The sequence below is a fragment of the Dipodomys spectabilis genome, unplaced genomic scaffold (genome assembly GCF_019054845.1).
Source record: "Dipodomys spectabilis isolate Male_0828 unplaced genomic scaffold, ASM1905484v1 ptg000436l, whole genome shotgun sequence".
Lineage (NCBI taxonomy): Eukaryota > Metazoa > Chordata > Mammalia > Rodentia > Heteromyidae > Dipodomys > Dipodomys spectabilis.
Window position 1 is genome coordinate 4,309,794 of NW_024871113.1, and position 17,346 is coordinate 4,327,139.

At 39.1% G+C, this 17,346-nt stretch overlaps 1 protein-coding gene across 2 annotated transcripts in view; it reads right to left on the reverse strand.

Annotated features, from left to right (window-relative positions):
* Nudt9 (nudix hydrolase 9) overlaps positions 1-13,531 on the reverse strand; it is a 32,344-nt gene extending 18,813 nt beyond the window's left edge. Inside the window, exons 1-3 of one of the 2 annotated variants that reach the window (XM_042668453.1) lie at positions 13,456-13,531; positions 1,407-1,646; positions 359-454 (exon numbers count right to left, since the gene is read on the reverse strand). In XM_042668453.1, coding sequence (XP_042524387.1) covers positions 359-454; positions 1,407-1,603 — 293 coding nt within the window. In that variant the 5' untranslated portion in view covers positions 1,604-1,646; positions 13,456-13,531. Of the gene's footprint in view, positions 1-358; positions 455-1,406; positions 1,647-10,553; positions 10,891-13,455 lie in introns of those variants that run through there. The other variant, XM_042668452.1, reaches the window with a different exon arrangement.
* Between the last annotated feature and the right edge of the window lie 3,815 nt (positions 13,532-17,346).

A 17,346-nucleotide genomic window follows, 5' to 3' on the forward strand; every position in this document is an offset into this window, starting at 1 on the left:
CTGCATTACTAAAAGATAAATTCTTACTTATGGCATAATCTTGTTTAATAAACACCTACTAAAAATACAATTTTTAACTTTTTTATTAATTTATTCAAAAAATTATTTGAATTATTTCTACCTTCAAGATGAAATTACAAAACGATGCATTCAAATCCTGCCTCTGCTACTTACTAGCTGTATGCAAAGTGCTTACATTCTTACCTGTAGAGCTAAAAGTAACCACCTAGAGTTCTATGAAGATTTAATGAGTTTACATATATAGTTTCATGTTATATTCAGTGCATTCAATTACATAATAAATATTAACTCATTTTACCTTTTGAAGCCCCTTTACTGCTTCTTTTCTAGTACCTACCTAGGTCTTCCATTTTCAATCTCATACAGGCCATTCTGGCTCTTTCTTTCAACATGCCCATCTTTTTCGTTAAACTTGGGAGAAAAGCTACTTTCACTGTAAGAAGAACATCAGTATAAAATTTTAAAAACAATAATAAATCAATTTGTTATTCATAATAAGCACTATCCTTGAAACAGCACATTTTAAGTGTTACTTTTTATTTTTATATTTGAATGTATATCGCTCTCTACCTTTGTCTCTCTCTCCCTGCCTCATCCTTTACCTATCCATTTTCTATTTTTTTTACACTAATCTGACTTCTCACCATCTTATTCACAGTAATCTGAGAAAGAGTCTGAAAAATATTTTTACTACTTCAAATTCAAGTCTAACTATATTAGAAAATACCATAAAGGATGTTAGCCTTACTATCTGGGAGACTGAAATCAGCAGAATCAAATTATAAAGCAAGCCCACCCAAAAAGTTTGAGACCGCTTCTCAATCAGTCACTGGGATTGGTTGTGTATACCTGTCATCCAAACTATATAGGAAGCTGTGGCTCACATCTGTTATGTCATCTATAGCAAGAGCAAAAGAGGATTTCAGTCTAGACATAAGACCTTATATCAAAATAATCTGTGCAAAAACAGGACTGAATGTGTGACTCAGCAGCAGGGTACACCTGCCTAGCAAGCATGCATCTCTGAGTTCAAACCCCATTTCCACAAAAACAGCAGCAACAAAAGAGATGTATCATTGATAACTCAATTGTTAACATATGAAAAAAAGCTGTCATAAGCAGTTACTTCAAAACAAACAGCTATTATCTGAACCAAAATAGATTTACTATTAGGAAAGAGCCTCATAAAACCCCCAGGAGAATAAACAAACAGGAACTGATTTTGGGAGGGGGTACAGAAAGGAAACAAATGTGGAAAATGAGTTATAACAAAGTCAAGCATAGATAAAAGTGATTTATCAAGTGCTAAAAAGGACAGTTTACAAATGTAATCACAACCTTTTCTAAAAGTCCTATATGTAGCTAATATCAGCTGATTTGCTCACCTGATTTGAGGATCTGCCCACCTAGGTCCAGCCAAGACAGAGACTGCAGTATATTCCACAGGGTTGTAGTCTTGCCACTCAACAACCCAGCCCACTTTCTCATTAGGAACCTGGCTCCGTTCAACTTTAGATCCTGGGTAGGGAGATGTCCGAGCCTTGTTGTGAGAATTCTCTTTGGCATCATTAGAACCAGACATGATGTTGGTGTTAAGATGAAAACAACAGGACAAAAATGGGTTTCTGGGAAGGAAACAAAATTGTTTTGTAGAAAAAACAGAACAGATTCATTAAAGAGTAACTCAAAGACTCAAACACAGTTTTCAATTTCAAAAACTGTTTAAAATCAGAAAATTCACCTATGATGTATATAGTATCACCCATCTTTGAGGTTTCCAAACCTAATTTTTAGTAATTAAATCTCATTAATGTAGCTACCACATGATTTTAGCTGAGGATAAAAAACACAAGTTCACTTATCTGTTTAGAAGGGGAAATTTAAGAACTTAATCATAAAAATAACTGTGGAATAAAATTTTGGGTTTATATGAAGGAATACATTTTTAAAAAGCAAATCTAACAAAAATAAAATGTACAGCAAAAAAAGCATACAAAAATAGGAAAATGAAACTGCATTGTTATAAAATTCTTACACTGAATATGAAGCAATTAGTGTAATATCATTTGAAGGCAGACTGATAAATATATATATATACACTAAAGCAAAATTTAAACACTATGAAATAATTGTATAGTACATTCACACTAGTTACATACACACAAAATTTTTCATGTCTCCTCTTGCCTAAAATATTTAAAATAACATTCCTGATGACCCCTAATAAGACATTTAAAGAAAAGGTGGATTCCAGGACATGGTAAAGTAATGGCAGCTCTTTTCCTTCTCATACCATACTAGTCAATTTGCTCTTATTATTATTATTTTTTAATTTGGTCAGTCATGGTCTGAACTCTGGGCCTGGGCACTGTCCCTCAGTTCTTCAGCTCCAGGCTAGTGCTCTGCCACTTGAGCCACAGTGCCACTTCCAGCTTGTCTCTGCTTATGTGGTGCTGATGAATCGAACCCAGGGCCTCATGCATGCAAGGCAAGCATTCTACCCCTGAGCCACCTTCCTAGGCCCCTCAATTTGCCTTTCTTAGATAAATGGTTGATAGGAAAACACTCACTTGACCATGATGAATAGTGAATTGGATACTGAGACATATACACACAAGTGTGTGTGTGTGTGTGTGTGTGTGTGTGTGTGTGTGTGTGCACTAGGAGGCAGACCGCTTCACTTGTGAGTGCCACCATTTAAAGAATTTGAATCAATCCTGCTTAAACAATTCAAAGAAATTAAAGAGTGAGTACTTCCAAACTCATTTTAGGAAGCTAGCATTACCCTGATGCCAAAAGTAAACAAAGATATTACAAGGAAAATACAAACCAATACACTAGATGAATAGTGATATAAAAAAGACAAACCAGGCATCAGAGCCTCACACTTGTAATCCTAGTTACTCAACACACTGAGATCTCAAGGATCAAAGTTCAAACACAGCCTAGGCAGAAAAGTCTGTAGGACTTCATCTCCATAAGAACCAGCAAAAAGCTGTACTGAAAGTGTTCTTGCTATGAGCAAGCAAGTTAAGCAAGCACAAGGCATTGAATGTAAGCCTCTGTGCTGGCAAAGAAAATGAAAAAAAGAAAAAAGAAGAAGAAATACTAACAGAATTCCACAGAACACTAAAAAGATCAGACATCATGACCAAGGGACTTACTGCTGAAATGGAAAGATGGTTCCATATACAAAAATCAGTAAAAATCAACATGCCACAAAACAGAAAAAAACCACATAATCAGCTTAATTGATACAGAAAATTCTTTTCACACAGTTCACCCTTCCATGATTAAAAAAATACAATGGAAGAGCTACCTCAACATTACAATAATGACTATAAATGAAAAGCTCAGAGCTAATACTCTGGTAATTAATGAATTAATTTTCTTCTAAGATCAAGAATAAGCCCTTTATTTAATATGGATGAATTGTCCTAGCAGACCAATTAAACAAGGAGAAAAAAGGTCAGAAGTAAAATTATCTCTATCTGCCAATCACACCCTCACAAACACAAAAAAAAAGTCCATGAAAAAACTGTTATAATAAGTGAATTTAACACATAAAAAGTAGTTAAAGCTGGACACCAGTGGTTCAAGTATGTAATCCTAGCTACTAAGGAGGCTGAGATCTGAGGACTGGAGTTCAAAGCCAGCCTAAGTAGAAAAATCCCTGTGAGACACTTACCTCCAATTAACCACTCAAAAACTGGAAGTGTCGCTGTGGTCCAAAGTGGTAAAGTGCTAGCCTTGAGTAAAAGAGCTTGGGGACAGGGCCCAGGCCCTGAGTTCAAGCCCCATGTCTGACAAAAAAAATTCCACGTAACCAAGAAAGCAAAACTCTTGCACAATGACTACTACATAACATCACTGAAAGAAATAAGACAGCAACAAACACATTCTATTTGTAATGACTGAGGACTTAAGTTAGCAATATTATCTAAAGTGATGATCTACAGATCAGCACTATTTGTTTTTTCTAAAACTAGAAAACTATATCCAAAGTTCCTTATGGAATCTCAAAGAAGCTCAAATAGTCGGAATTAGCTTAAAAAAGAAAAGAACAAAGTTTAAGGTCTTATTCTTCCTGATATAAACATATACTATAAAGCTAGGATGATGTTTCCATAAATATGGAATAGAGACCAGACATAAACCCTCACAGCTAAGGCCAAATGTTTTCAACAACGGTGCAAAGATCATTCAATGGGGAAATGACAGTCTTTCCAACAAATGATAGTGGGAAAACATTATTTGCATGTAAGGAGAACCTTCCCCTAATCTTACACCTTTACTTTATACCTCATATAGACTAGCTAAGATTGAATGAAGGCTGGAGGTATGGCTTAGTTGTCAAGTACTTTCTAGCAGATGTGAGGCTCTATGTTCAATACACAGCAGCCCAAGAGACAAGTAAAAAAAAATTAAAACATAATCTAAATATGGGAATTAAACTGATAAAACTCTGACACTGGAAACCTTCATAATATTTGATCTGGCAATAATTTCTTAAATATGACACTCCAAGCATAAGAAACAAAAAAACAGGTAAATTACATACCAAAATATTTAAAACTTCTCTATATCAAGGACACAAGGTCATGAAAGCATGAAAAGAAACCCATGAAATGGGAAAAAATTGCAAATCATCTATCTATAAGGCATTGGTTAATATTCAGAACACATGAAGAACCCCTACAACTCATCAAGAGAATCCAATTACAAAATGGGCAAAAAATGTTAGATGTTTCTCCAAAGAAGATATATATTGCTAACAAGCACATGAATAGATACAACATCACTAATGATTAGAAAAATAAAGCCAAAACCACAATGGGTTATCACTTTGCAACCATAGGAAAAACATTATGAAAAAAGATACAAAGAAGGAACAAATGTGGATGAAACTTACTTGCTACTGAAAATAGTATCAGGTGATTTTACATTCAGATGATTAAAAAAAGCAAGTTACAGAAGTATATGCAATTTCCATTTTTATAAAACAATTATCTTGTTTGAGAGAGTAAAAATGAGTTGTCTATTACTGCTATCACATCATAAACTCTGTGCCATAAAACAATATGTTGTATATCTTAATATTTCTGTACAATTCCAACATAAAACTTGCTGGGCTAAAACTACTTACTTCATCAGCAAAGCTACCACCTATATAGAGAGTTCAGAGGGTCGTGGCTCCTACTCTTTAGATGCAAAGCCACCTATTAAAAAGTAGGTGACTACTTCTTAATAGTCTTTCTCAGACCAGAGCTGAAACATTTTTCCCATTTTTACAAGTTCAATTAGATCAGGTACGCATGGATAGTCAAGAGTGATTTCCAAATCTTAAAGTCCTTAACCCTAATCATATCTACACAGTCTCTTTTCTCATGTAAGGCAACGTGTGTGTGTGTGTGTGTGTGTGTGTGTGTGTGTGTGTGTGTGTGTGTGTTGGGGGGAGGGGGGGAGCTGTTCCTAGGGCTTGAACTAGGCCTAGGCACTGTCCCTAAGCTTTTCTGCTCAAGGTTAGGGTTCTACCTACCATTTGAGGAACAGCTCCACTTCCAACTTTTTGGTGGTTAACTGGAGTTTAGACTCTTATGAACTTTACCACCAGAGTTAGCTTCTAACCAAGATCCTCAGATCTCAGGCTCGTGAGCTGGGATTATAGGCATGAGCCATGGCACTCAGCATGGACAATAAATATAAAAAGGTTCCAGGGATTAGGATGTGGTTATCTTGGAGGAGGTGCTGGGAACATTATTCTGCTACCACAAATGTCTATGTTATATTCTATGAACATAGGAAAAACTCAAAAAATATATATAAAAATTAAAAATTCCTTATCTTCATATAACCCATATAACATAAGTTAGAAAATACACTACTGAAATGAGTAGAGGTAGAAGGGAAACAGGAAGAAAAAAGAGCAAGAAAGAAGAGGAAGAGGAAGGATAGAAAAGGAGAATAGAACTAAAAAGGAAAAAGGGTTGGAAGAATAAAAACATTAAAAACAAGGAGAAAGTGAAGCAAATTTTTAAAAGAATTAAGACTATCACATAAACACCATAATAGGTGTTTATGAACAAATTTACATCCTTTGGTCAAATCATATATTCACATCTGTATTGATTTTTCATTTGAAAATTTAAGATTAAAGTTCTTAACTGACATTCAAATATTGCGCATCGCACATTCTGACTGCTCAACGTTTGTGTGCATAGTAATGATGGAAATGTAATCACACACGTGTGCCCAAACTCATAATGGACAAGAGTGTACCCTAACATCAACTATGGGACTTCTGACATAACTTGTGGTAGAGGTTCAACAAATGGTATAAATGTACAATTCTACAGGTACATTATATAGAGAGAAGTTAATATGTTATTGTAAAGAATTTCTGTATGGGAAATTTCTGTACTTTCCATTCCCTTTTGCTGTGAACTTAAACTGCTGTAGAAAAGAAAGCTTAAAAAAAAAAAAAACCACCAAGCCAGGCACAGATGGCTCACACCTGTAATGCTACCTATTCAGGAGGCTAAGATCTGAGGGATCTTGGTTCGAAGCCAGCTCAGGCAGGAAAGCCCATGATACCTTGCCTCCAATAAACTCACAAGTGGAGCTGTGGTTCAAATGGTAAAGTGCTTGAGCTCAGGGACAGCACCCAGACCAAGATCAAACCCCCTAAATGGAGGGGGGGGGGGGATCATGTAGCCAGACCTGGTGGCTCATGCCTCTAGAACCCTAACTACTCAAGAGGTTGAGATCTGAGGATCAGTTTGAAGCCAACCAGGACAGAAAAGTCTGTGACACTCCTACTTCTAATTAATCAGCAAAATACTGGAAATAGAGATGTAGCTCAAGTGGTACAGCACCAGCCTTGCCGTTGAAAAAGGCAAGTGAGAGAACGAGGCCCCCAGTTCAAGTCTCAGTACCAATATACACAATAAACAAACATTTTTAAACACTCTTAGAGTTAGGAGCCAGTGGCTCATACCTGTAATCCTAGCTATCAGGAGACTGAGATCTGAGAATTGTGCTTCAAAGCCAGCACCAGCAGAAAAGTACACCACTCTCTTATCTCTAACTAACCACCAAAAGACTGGAAGTAGATCTATGCCTCAAGTAGCAAAAAAGCCTTGAGCAAAAAAAGCTCAAGGACAGCACCCAGATTCTGAGTCCAAGCCCTAGGACCAGCATTCACACACACAAAGAAAATGCACTTAAAAAGCAACTATCTATGCTGTCTGTGCTTTCCCAACTAATCTAACCCCTCCCAATTCTTGATCTTTTTAATACCACTATAGTTTTGCCTTCAAGAACTATCATAGAAGCATACAGCCTATTGGCTTCTTATATGCATATAATAGTGTTCATATCTCCTCATGGCTTGCTGGTTTTTAAAAAATTTTATTGTCAAGGTAATGTACAGAGGGGTTACAGTTACACACATAGTAAGCAAATTTCTTGACCAACTTGTCATCCTCTCCCTCATTTTCCTCCCACTTTCCCTCCCCCCAAATTGTGCAGTTCATTTCTAACATATTGTCTTGAGTATCACTGTTGCACTGGTTCACCCTTTGTCCTTTGTCACCATTTTGTTGTTCCCTAATTACCTTCCCTAATTCAGAGAAACATGTTTACAATACCCGGGGTACCAAAATCAAATACAGGGACAACAGGATAAGCCATAGAGGGAAAAAACACACACACACATTAGGAAAAAGAAATTATATAGTATATTTAAAACAACAACAAAGAAAAACCTCTTGTTTTCATGTCTTGGCACTAAGTAACATTTTATTTTCTGGATATACTAGTTTATCCATTCACCTACTGAAGGACATAAGCACTTACATTTGTATAAATGGCTGCTTCCAGGTTCTCATAATTATATATAAAGTTCCTAAAAACATCTGTGTGTAGACTTCTGCATGAACCTAAGTTTTCAAGTCATTTAGGTCACTACCAAAATGTATGACAACTTCGGAGAGGAAATGTCAAATTTTTTTCTTGATTTTTAACTGGTTTCTTTCTTGTGTGTTTATAGCTCTACGCGTAATTAGGCCCGTTCTCTTTCATTCACCACACTTACAGGTTTTGAAGTAACTGTTACTTGTTTGTACTCACTGTGTATGGGGAAAATATTAGAATCATCATCTGATCAGTGAGTAAGTTATTATCTCCAGAAACTTAACATTTGTGTAAGGTAGAATATTTGACTGTAACTAATTTTATTAGTAAGTGGCAGACTATCAGGCATGGTGGCATATATCTGTAATCTCAGCCCTTGGGCAACTAATAACCAGTTCCTACCTAACATAAACTACATAGTGAGAAAAAATAATAAATTAGGAAAAGAAGGAGAGTGAGAGAAGTCAGAACATTGAGGAAGGAGGAGAAAAGGAGGAAACATGTGTTACTAAAAGCAAAGTTTAGCTTATAGGGGGAGCCTTTCAATTAGACCAGGAAAAAAATATATACACAGGAAATTGACTTTTATACTACTCTATCCCAACCAAGCACCAAAACAATTTTTAAGGTTTTTTTTTTTTTTTACAATAGGGATAAAATACATGCTGCAAAGTAAAAACCAGCTTTCTACTTAGAAGTAGTAAACTTCTAAGCAATGTATTATTACTTATTTGATACTCACACTCTTAAGTTTAAGTACTATTAACCTTCTTTTGGAAGAATGTGCATTAAGGCCAAAAGATTAAATAAAGGTCACACAAAGAATCTAAATCCAGGCAAACTGACTCCAAATTCCAGGCTCTAAACATTATGCTATACTATGTCTATTCCATTTTTAGGTCACACAATTTATATGTAAGCAAAGGAATGAAATGTAAAATATTCTCCACCAATGATTGTCCTAAGAGAACTTTTTTTCCTAGAAAAGACATTTGAAAGATTCTAGTCAAATCACAAATACTATGGAGGGCATTGTGGTACATTGCCTATAATCCCAAAACACAGGAGGCTGAAGCAGAAGGATCACAAGAACAATGTAGCTTAGCTATATACAACTTCCAGGCCAGCTGAAGCTTTTTTTTTTTTTTTTTCTTGTGCGGGTCCTGGGGCTTAAATTCAGGGCCTGGGGACTGCCCCTCAACTTTTTTGCTCAAGGCTAGTGCTCTCCATGTGAGTCACAGTTCCACTTCTGCTTTTCTGGTGCTTAATTGGAGATAAGAATCTCAACTTTCTTACACAAGCTGGGTTTGAACCATGATCCTGAGATCTCAGCCTCTGGAGTAGCTAGGATTATAGGCCTGAGACACTAGCATTGGGCTTGAGCTACTTTTTGATGCTACATTTCTTTTGCCTCTCCCAAGATGCTTTGCAGTATTAGTGTCAGTTACTTGACACACACAAAAAAGTTGGCTTAACTTTTGGCTATTTTTCTGTGCAACTATATGAAGTCTCTGGTTCTTCAGATACCTTATTAGCGTTTCCAGCATTAAGAGTAACTATCGAGCAGCTTTACATCATTATGGGGGGTGGGGGGAATAACAAAAATAGCATTAGTGACTTCCAGAGCAGACAGACCTGTTCCTTTCTCTCTCCTAACTTACACTGAAAGACAAACACGTACACAAGGAAAACAAATTCACAGTGGCAGAGAGGACACCACGAGTGAATGAGAGGTTTTAACCAATGTTAGCAAGATGGAAGGTAGACAGAATAAATTAATTTTAAAGCACACACCAATGTGTGAGGAAGGGATACCATTTCTACAAGAGAAGTTCTGAAAAACTCTGTGTGAAGTCAATGGGCATAAAGCTCCTAAGTGGTTACTGACCCAGTCAATAATCTGCCTCCTTCCACACCCTCAAAACTAAGTTGGAATAGTTACGTGTACCTCCAAGATAAAGTCAAAAGTTTTTTTTTTTTTTTTTTAATAAAGTCTGGAAAGAAGAGGAGGCCCTGGCCTGTTCACCTACCTGTATCTGCTCTCACATTCCCTCAACTGAAATCTTCCAGTCTAGGCACCCTAGTGTCAAGGGCCAACGGTCTACCAGGCTTCCTATATAAAGAGAGCCGTGTGCTTGCTTATATTAACAAGCTGACAAACATTTCCATTACCCGTGGTAAGTAGTCATCAAAAAGAATATGCCGGCCCAAACCTGGGATACTGAAACCTCTTGTGATCCATAATATTGGTGACTCATAGCCGACCGCAAATTTCAAAATGAGCCAGCCTGAGACTGGTCTCCAAAACAGCCGGCTAAAATGCGGGCTGGAGACATACTCCAGTGATAGAGCACCTGCTGTGGGCGAGAGTAAAGTCCCTAAGTTCAAACCCTAGGAGAAAGAGAGGAGGAAGAAGAGGGGGGGGAGGGGGGAGGGAGGAGGATGGGGGAGAAGGAAGGAGGGCGGGAGGCTAAGTCCAGCAAGGCCCTGATCACTGGTTTTCCTCCGAAGGCCCACCGATCTCCGCGCCCTCTGGAAAGCTGGCCTGCGGCTGGGGCTCCTTTCCCACCCCCGCCCAAGGCCTCGCGAACCGGAGGCGGCGGTGGGAGCGGGAATACCTGCACGGCGGGCTGGGGCGGCACACCGAGGACCCGACGGTGGCGGAGGCCAGGGCCACCGAGAGAGACACGGCGGCAACAGCGCTTCCCAGGGGGCGCGCGGCCATCGGCGCCCGGCGCGGGCCGCTCTCTGCCCGCCGCGGCCCGAGCCGGCTCCGGGGATCCGACGGGCACGAGGACCCGGCCGCCCTCCCGGTCCCGGAAGGGACTAGCTGCCTTGTCTAACCGCACCGACGCCGCGAGCCCGCAAAGTAACCGCCCAGCGTTCTCCCAGGTGCGCCGCGGAAGCCCACACCCACAAAGAGCGCCCAGGGCTCGGGCACCCGCAGCCCGAACGCCGGCCACAGGCCCCGGGACGGCGCGGCGCGACGGCGCTTTACGGCCGAGCCGGCCGCAAAACCAAAGTCGCGCAGGCGGAGTGGCGCCTTGCTTTACGGACGTCCTAACTTGCGCAGGCGTACTTGCGAACCAACGTCCCAGTCGGCGCCGACGTACTTGAGACTAGATGGAAGAACTTCCCGAACAGTGCCAGAGAAGAGGCTTGGAAAAAGGGGGAAACAGGGAAGGGATGTGCGAGATGTCTGCAGGCCCTGGCTTTTTATAACTGGACGCCCTAGACATATCTTGAATAACTCATCGTTACAGGAAGAGATAGAAATGAGATCAAATCCATGCATCTTGAGGCGTTTCTCCTCCTTAAAAAACCCTAAACCAAAAAAAAAACAAACCCAGGTCATTCTATGTTGTTGCTAATTTCACGAGGCTTTGCCTGGCTGTGGCCCTGGGAAACCTGTGACATTGTAGGCAAATCGTAAGATAGGCACAGCTTGGATGATAAACTCATAAGGCGAAACTTATTCTCAGTTGCAGAGTGTCCAAACCAGAGTTTTAGGTTCCAGGACCAAACTTCGGGTGGCCACTCACTCAAACACACTGACTAAAGATGAAAGCGAAAGGTTTATTAAGGCATAATAGGCCAGGCAAGAAAACACTTTAACCCATCTTCAGGGTTCAGACCTGTACCTTAGGCTTAAGTAGAAAAGGAATTGGTGTAAGGTTGAGAGGTATGCAGACTGGATCATTTTCTGATAGCTGGGCTTAGAAGGGGTTCCTGAGAAGTGCCTGCTGTCTGAGGGGATCCCTTTGCTCTGGGTAAGAAAACCATTGTTGCCTGGTGTATGGTCCCTGCTGGGAGGCTCTGCTCTTCCTTTCCTTGGGGGCAGATTCCTTCATCCCTCTGGGTAAAGATATCAGATCTAACCTTCTGGGATTCCAAGAGGGATGCAAGGTGAATGGCTCAAAACAAAGACATTTACAAAAATCAGAGGCTGAGATGCCAAACTTCTCACCTGCTTTTAATTAATTCAGGGAGTCAGTGCTTTTCAGCAAAAGAATCTTCAGTACCTATTACAAACCCAAGTTGTCTAAAGTTTTCATTTATTACCATTTCATTTATAGATGTTGAAAATGTATAAACTTCAGGTATACAATAAACTGTTTTAACAGTATGTTACAGACGTACTCTAAAACTTAATCATCTTACAAGTCAAATTAATCAAATTTTAACAGCCACTATCCTGCAAACTGCAGAACTGTTACAATAACTGTGCAGCTTTCCGCACTGACACGTGTATGCAGTCAGTACTAGTAAGGATTCCACACATTTAAAATCCTGTCTTTGGGATGACCCAAGTCTTCCTTAAAATGCCTGAAAAAACAAAGTCGAGACAATTTGCTCTTTTGTTCAGCCAAAATCTGATGGCTGGCAATAATTAGTCCCTTAGCCTTTCTTAGAGCAGTTAGTTTAAAAGACTTACAATGATAAATTCTACCCTTTCAGACAAGTCTACTACAGTTTCTTGGAGGACTGGATAGCCTCTCCTTAGATATGCAAATATCCAGGGAGATAAACTCACAATAAACCCCAGTCCTTGTAAGAGGTGAAGTCTGGCTTCAACTTGCAACACTGCCTCCAATCACAAACATAGAGCTTTGTCTCTGGGTAAATGCCAATTAAATTCAGATAGCCTAGGCACATCTTAGAACCATTTCTGCCTTTACCTTAGCATAAACATTAAAAACATCTCTAGACAAGATCGGGCATGTTAATTTTTGTGTTTTATAAGAAGCAATTTTCTTATGCTGAAAAGATGTTGAAAGTTTGAAACACCATAGTAATCAATATTTTTAAAAAATTGTCCCACTGATAAAAAATTAAAAAAAAAAAATACTCAGGAGACAGGCACCAATGGTTTATATGTGTAATTCTGGCTACTCAGGAAGGTGAGGTCTGAAGATCAAGGTTCAAAGCCTGCCTGATCAGGAAAGCCCATGGGACTCTTATCTCCAATAAATTACAAAAAAAAAAGCTGAAATTGGAGGTATGGTTCAAGTGATAGAATACTCCCCTTGAGTAAAAAAGAAAGAGCAAGTCCTGAGTTCAAGCCTCAAGACTGGTACAAAAAAAAAAAATCTAGAGGGGAAAACTGGGGCGACATTGTCCAAAAAAGGAAAGTACTCTTTACCTGACTTATGTAACTTTAACTCTCTGTACATCACCTTTGCAATAATAAAATAATAATACAAATTTAAAAATAAACAGGGACTCCTCTTTAGTTTCTTCTCCAGCTGGAGAATTTCTGCCACTTTCTGGTCGTTATGGCAACAGACCTTCAATAAACCTTTCCTTATCACTTTAGTTTTGCCTTCGTTTGTTGCTGACAGTTCTTTGATAACAACGTATTTTTTTTTTAATCAAAGCCAGTAGCTCACGCCTATATACTTGTACTCTAAGTACTTAGGAGACAGAGACCAGAAAGATCATAGAAAGAAATAAGCTTGGGTAGAAAGTTAGCAAAACCCCATGGAAACCAATAAATTAAGCATGATTATTTAAACTCACTTGTGATCCCAGATACTCAGGAGCTTGATAGTGTTAGTCCGCCTGGGAAGGTCCCAGTGCCAGTCCCCGTGCCAGCCTTTACATAGGTAAACTCTCCACCCGGTTTTCTAAGCAGGAAGTCTCACCCAGCACCTGTGCTGGGTGACTGGCACACCTGGAGGTAGTTACCTCCCCCTTCTCTGAGGTCACATCCTGGACTGCAGTGTCTCTCCTCCTTCAGACCTTGGGAGGTTACCAGGCTCTAAGGTTCCATCCTGTGTGGCCATACCTTGCCCCACCTATCCACACCTTCTCCCCCCCCCCCCCAACACACACCTGCATCGTCACCCACACCCACACCCCCGCCCTAATCTAAAGAAAAAGAAAAAGAAAAGCTGGAAATAGAGCTGAGGCTCAGGTGGCAGAGAGCTAGCCTGGAGAAAAAAAAAAAGCTCAGGTACATTGTTCAGGCCCTGAGTTCAAGTCCCAGGACTGGTACACAAGGAAAGAAAAGAGGAGAAAAGAAAGAAAAAAAGAAGAGCTTTTAAAAAGTTAGAGTATATTATCAAGCATCTAATGAATCTATGCCATTACTTGAGACTATCTTATTATTAGATTTGTGTTTCTAAGATATAAAAATGAGTGAAGACAACATTTCAAAATATTTAGGATAATTCCTTATGCTAAGAAAAAAGAAACCACTTTGTAATTTCCTGCAATATTCTGCTAGTTTAACCCAGTCAAGCTACAGTCTTAATCTCATTTTTTTTTCCAGTAAAAATGTTTTTTGTTTCTTGCTTACTTCCAAGTGCTTAAGTCATGGAATGGGCTACGACAGAAAAAAAATTTCAAAAAACAACAAATTTATATGCTAGACCTTGTTTTATCTTGGTCTAACGTATGTCCCACTTCCTGTTACACACACATGGTACAGAGCAATCTTAAGATATTTCATGTTTCAACATCACCAAGGATACTCCTGATGAATGTGGCAAGCCACATGGCTCAGACATGCAGCAAAGTGCTTTTCGTATGTACCTTTGTGATATTGTTTGGAGTGCACTTAAAGTTGTTCCTCACCACGGTAGCTACTTTTGAAAAATATGGCAAATAGGTGCAGAAGGAGATGAGGTTGGGAAAATTTTAAATGAAGCACACAGCAGAGTGTCTGCCACAATAGGCAAGTTACTTGATATAAGCGGCCCAGGCCTACTCTGGTTCATACACAAATTAATTCTGTAAGATGAGACCAAGTCACTTGGTAACTATCTCAATGAGTCTTTATGATACCATGCAGTATGCAGCCAACCCTGCACAATGGCTATCCATCTATTACTTGCATTATCCCAGAGTCAGGGAGGAAAGACAATACAAGAAAGAGATATGCAACAGAAGGTCACATGCATTTAAAACATTCAAAGGTACAGATAACAACAAACTGTAGATACATAACCCTAACAGTGATCCCATAGTCATTATTCAGCAGAGTTTAATCTGGATTAAATGGTGCATCATCATTTCTAATTCTATGTTACCTTCTACTGTTCTCCACTCTTTTTTTCTAAATCATATTTTGTTATCATTAAGTAATTGTACAATGGCACTGCCATTCAATAAAGCAGTTTATGAATATAATGTGCCTTGATCAATGTCAACCCTTTCAACATTCTCACCATCTCTCCCAAGTCATGACTTTCTTTGCTTTTCTTAAATTTTGTAGGATATATTTTGATTTTTGACTATTCTCCCCTTCCTTCTGTTCATTTGTCTTGCTGCCATCTTGATTGCCCAATGTGAGTCTTGCCCAGCTACATATCTTGCCAATACTATTTCTATCTACGCTACCAAATTCTTAGAATGTTTACAAATGTTTTTTTAACACTCCTATGTCAGGTTCCAATGTTCCATCTTCCTCTTCTCAGTTTGCAGTGTGGTGTTTGATTAATTGGAAGCTACAGGTAGAGCATGGGAAAACAAAATCAAACACAAAAATAATCCAGCAATATTATTTTCATAAATGTATGCTTTCACTGAGACTGACATTATCTCTATTTTAAAGAAAAGGAAATTAAAGGAAAGAAGTAGTCAAAGCTGTCTTAAAAGATGCTGAGTCATTCCTGGGTATCTATCCAGAATATCACAAGGCAGAATACCATAATGACACTTGCACATCCATGTTCATTGCTGCACTATTCAAAATAGCCAAGTTATGGAAACAGCTCAGATACCCTACAATAGATGAGTGGATCAAAAAATGTAGTACCTATAAACAATGGAATTTTTCACAGCCATTAGAAAGAAGAATAATATGTCATTTACAGGGAAATGGATGGACCTAGAACAAATCAAGCTCAGAGACACAGTAGAACCTATTTTCTCATATGTGGAAGCTAGACTTAGAATACCTAGGGACATGATAAATTATACAGGACTCTAGGCCTTCACAAACAGTGAGACTAATGGAGGATACTCTTGAGGGACACAAAGGCATAATGTCCATGTGCATCTGATCCTATAAAATAATATTTATCGACATGAACTCCAAGAAATGGAAATGAGTGTTTTTCCCCTTTGTTGCTGTTTTTGTTTTCTTTTTGTCAGATTTGTTCACTTATCTGTCTTTAGGAGGGTAAGTGGGGCATAGAAATGGAGGGACAAAGGGTGAACAAATGCAGCAGTGGCTTTCACTAGATACTATGTTGAAAATGAACTACACAGCTTGGAGGTGGGGATGGAAGGGATAAACTGGGAGATATTTAGGAAAGGGTTTACACTGCCCAGAAATAAACATACTCTTTACTTGACTTATATAACTGTAATCCCTCTGCATAACATATTTATAGTAACAATAATTTAAGATTCTGAGTTAACAAGGAGAAGACTGTAAAACTAATTGTTGTAGCTCAAGAGTTAGGGGCCGTATTTCCTTCAGCGAATGTCAACAAATTTATAAGTGCTAAGATGAACAAATCTTTGCCATGAACATAGGCATTTTAGTTCTCTCCTTCCTGGCTGCCCTGTTGTAAGCTGCTGCCTGTCACACACTCTCTGTGGCCTTGGACAGAAACAACAACACTGTGAGCCTAAATGACACTTTACTTATTTGTGTCAGGTTGGCAGAACCATGACAGAATTCACACACACACACACACACACACACACACACAAACACACACACCTAAATATTCTCTTTTGCTCCTCAGAACCTCTTTACATTGGAGAGATATGTACTAAAACATTAACTTAAAGAAAATAGGAACTTTTCAACTTGCAGTACTTAGAACATGATAAGCACATAAGAAATGATGTTTTGGCAATTATTCCTTGCACTACCATCTCCTCTACAGCTTATTTGCCTCATCCTTTGGAGTCGAAGGTGCTCAGCACTCCCTTACACTGAGGTACAGAAGACAGCCCTAACAGACCCTGAAGGGGATCTGAAGGGTTTTGGAGAATGGAAGTGAAGTTGATGACAATACTCTCCAAATCTGGACCCTCCAACTACCCCAAAACAGAACACTTTAGTTTCTCTGGACCCTTCTAACAGCTATAGACAAACTTCTAGCCTATAAAGCATTTGTTTCTTCAGATGTCACTATTCTAACTGACACACAGGGGGCCAACAGAAGACTACCAAGGGACACATGGCTCAGCCTCAGTCACTTGGGACACCATCTTTCTCCTTCAGCCCCACCCATAGAATCATAGAGTTGCTGCATAGATAGTCATAATCTAGAGAGGTGGTCACAATGCTTGGATCATACACAAAACACAATTGGTTCCAAATCCAAGATCAAGAGCCAAAGTCATGCCACAGCTCTTCTCTTAGATTTGGAATCTACAGAATTTGGACTTTTTCGTCTACTTTAGTAAAATATCAATTGGAGATCATTGTACAATATGCTTTGAAAC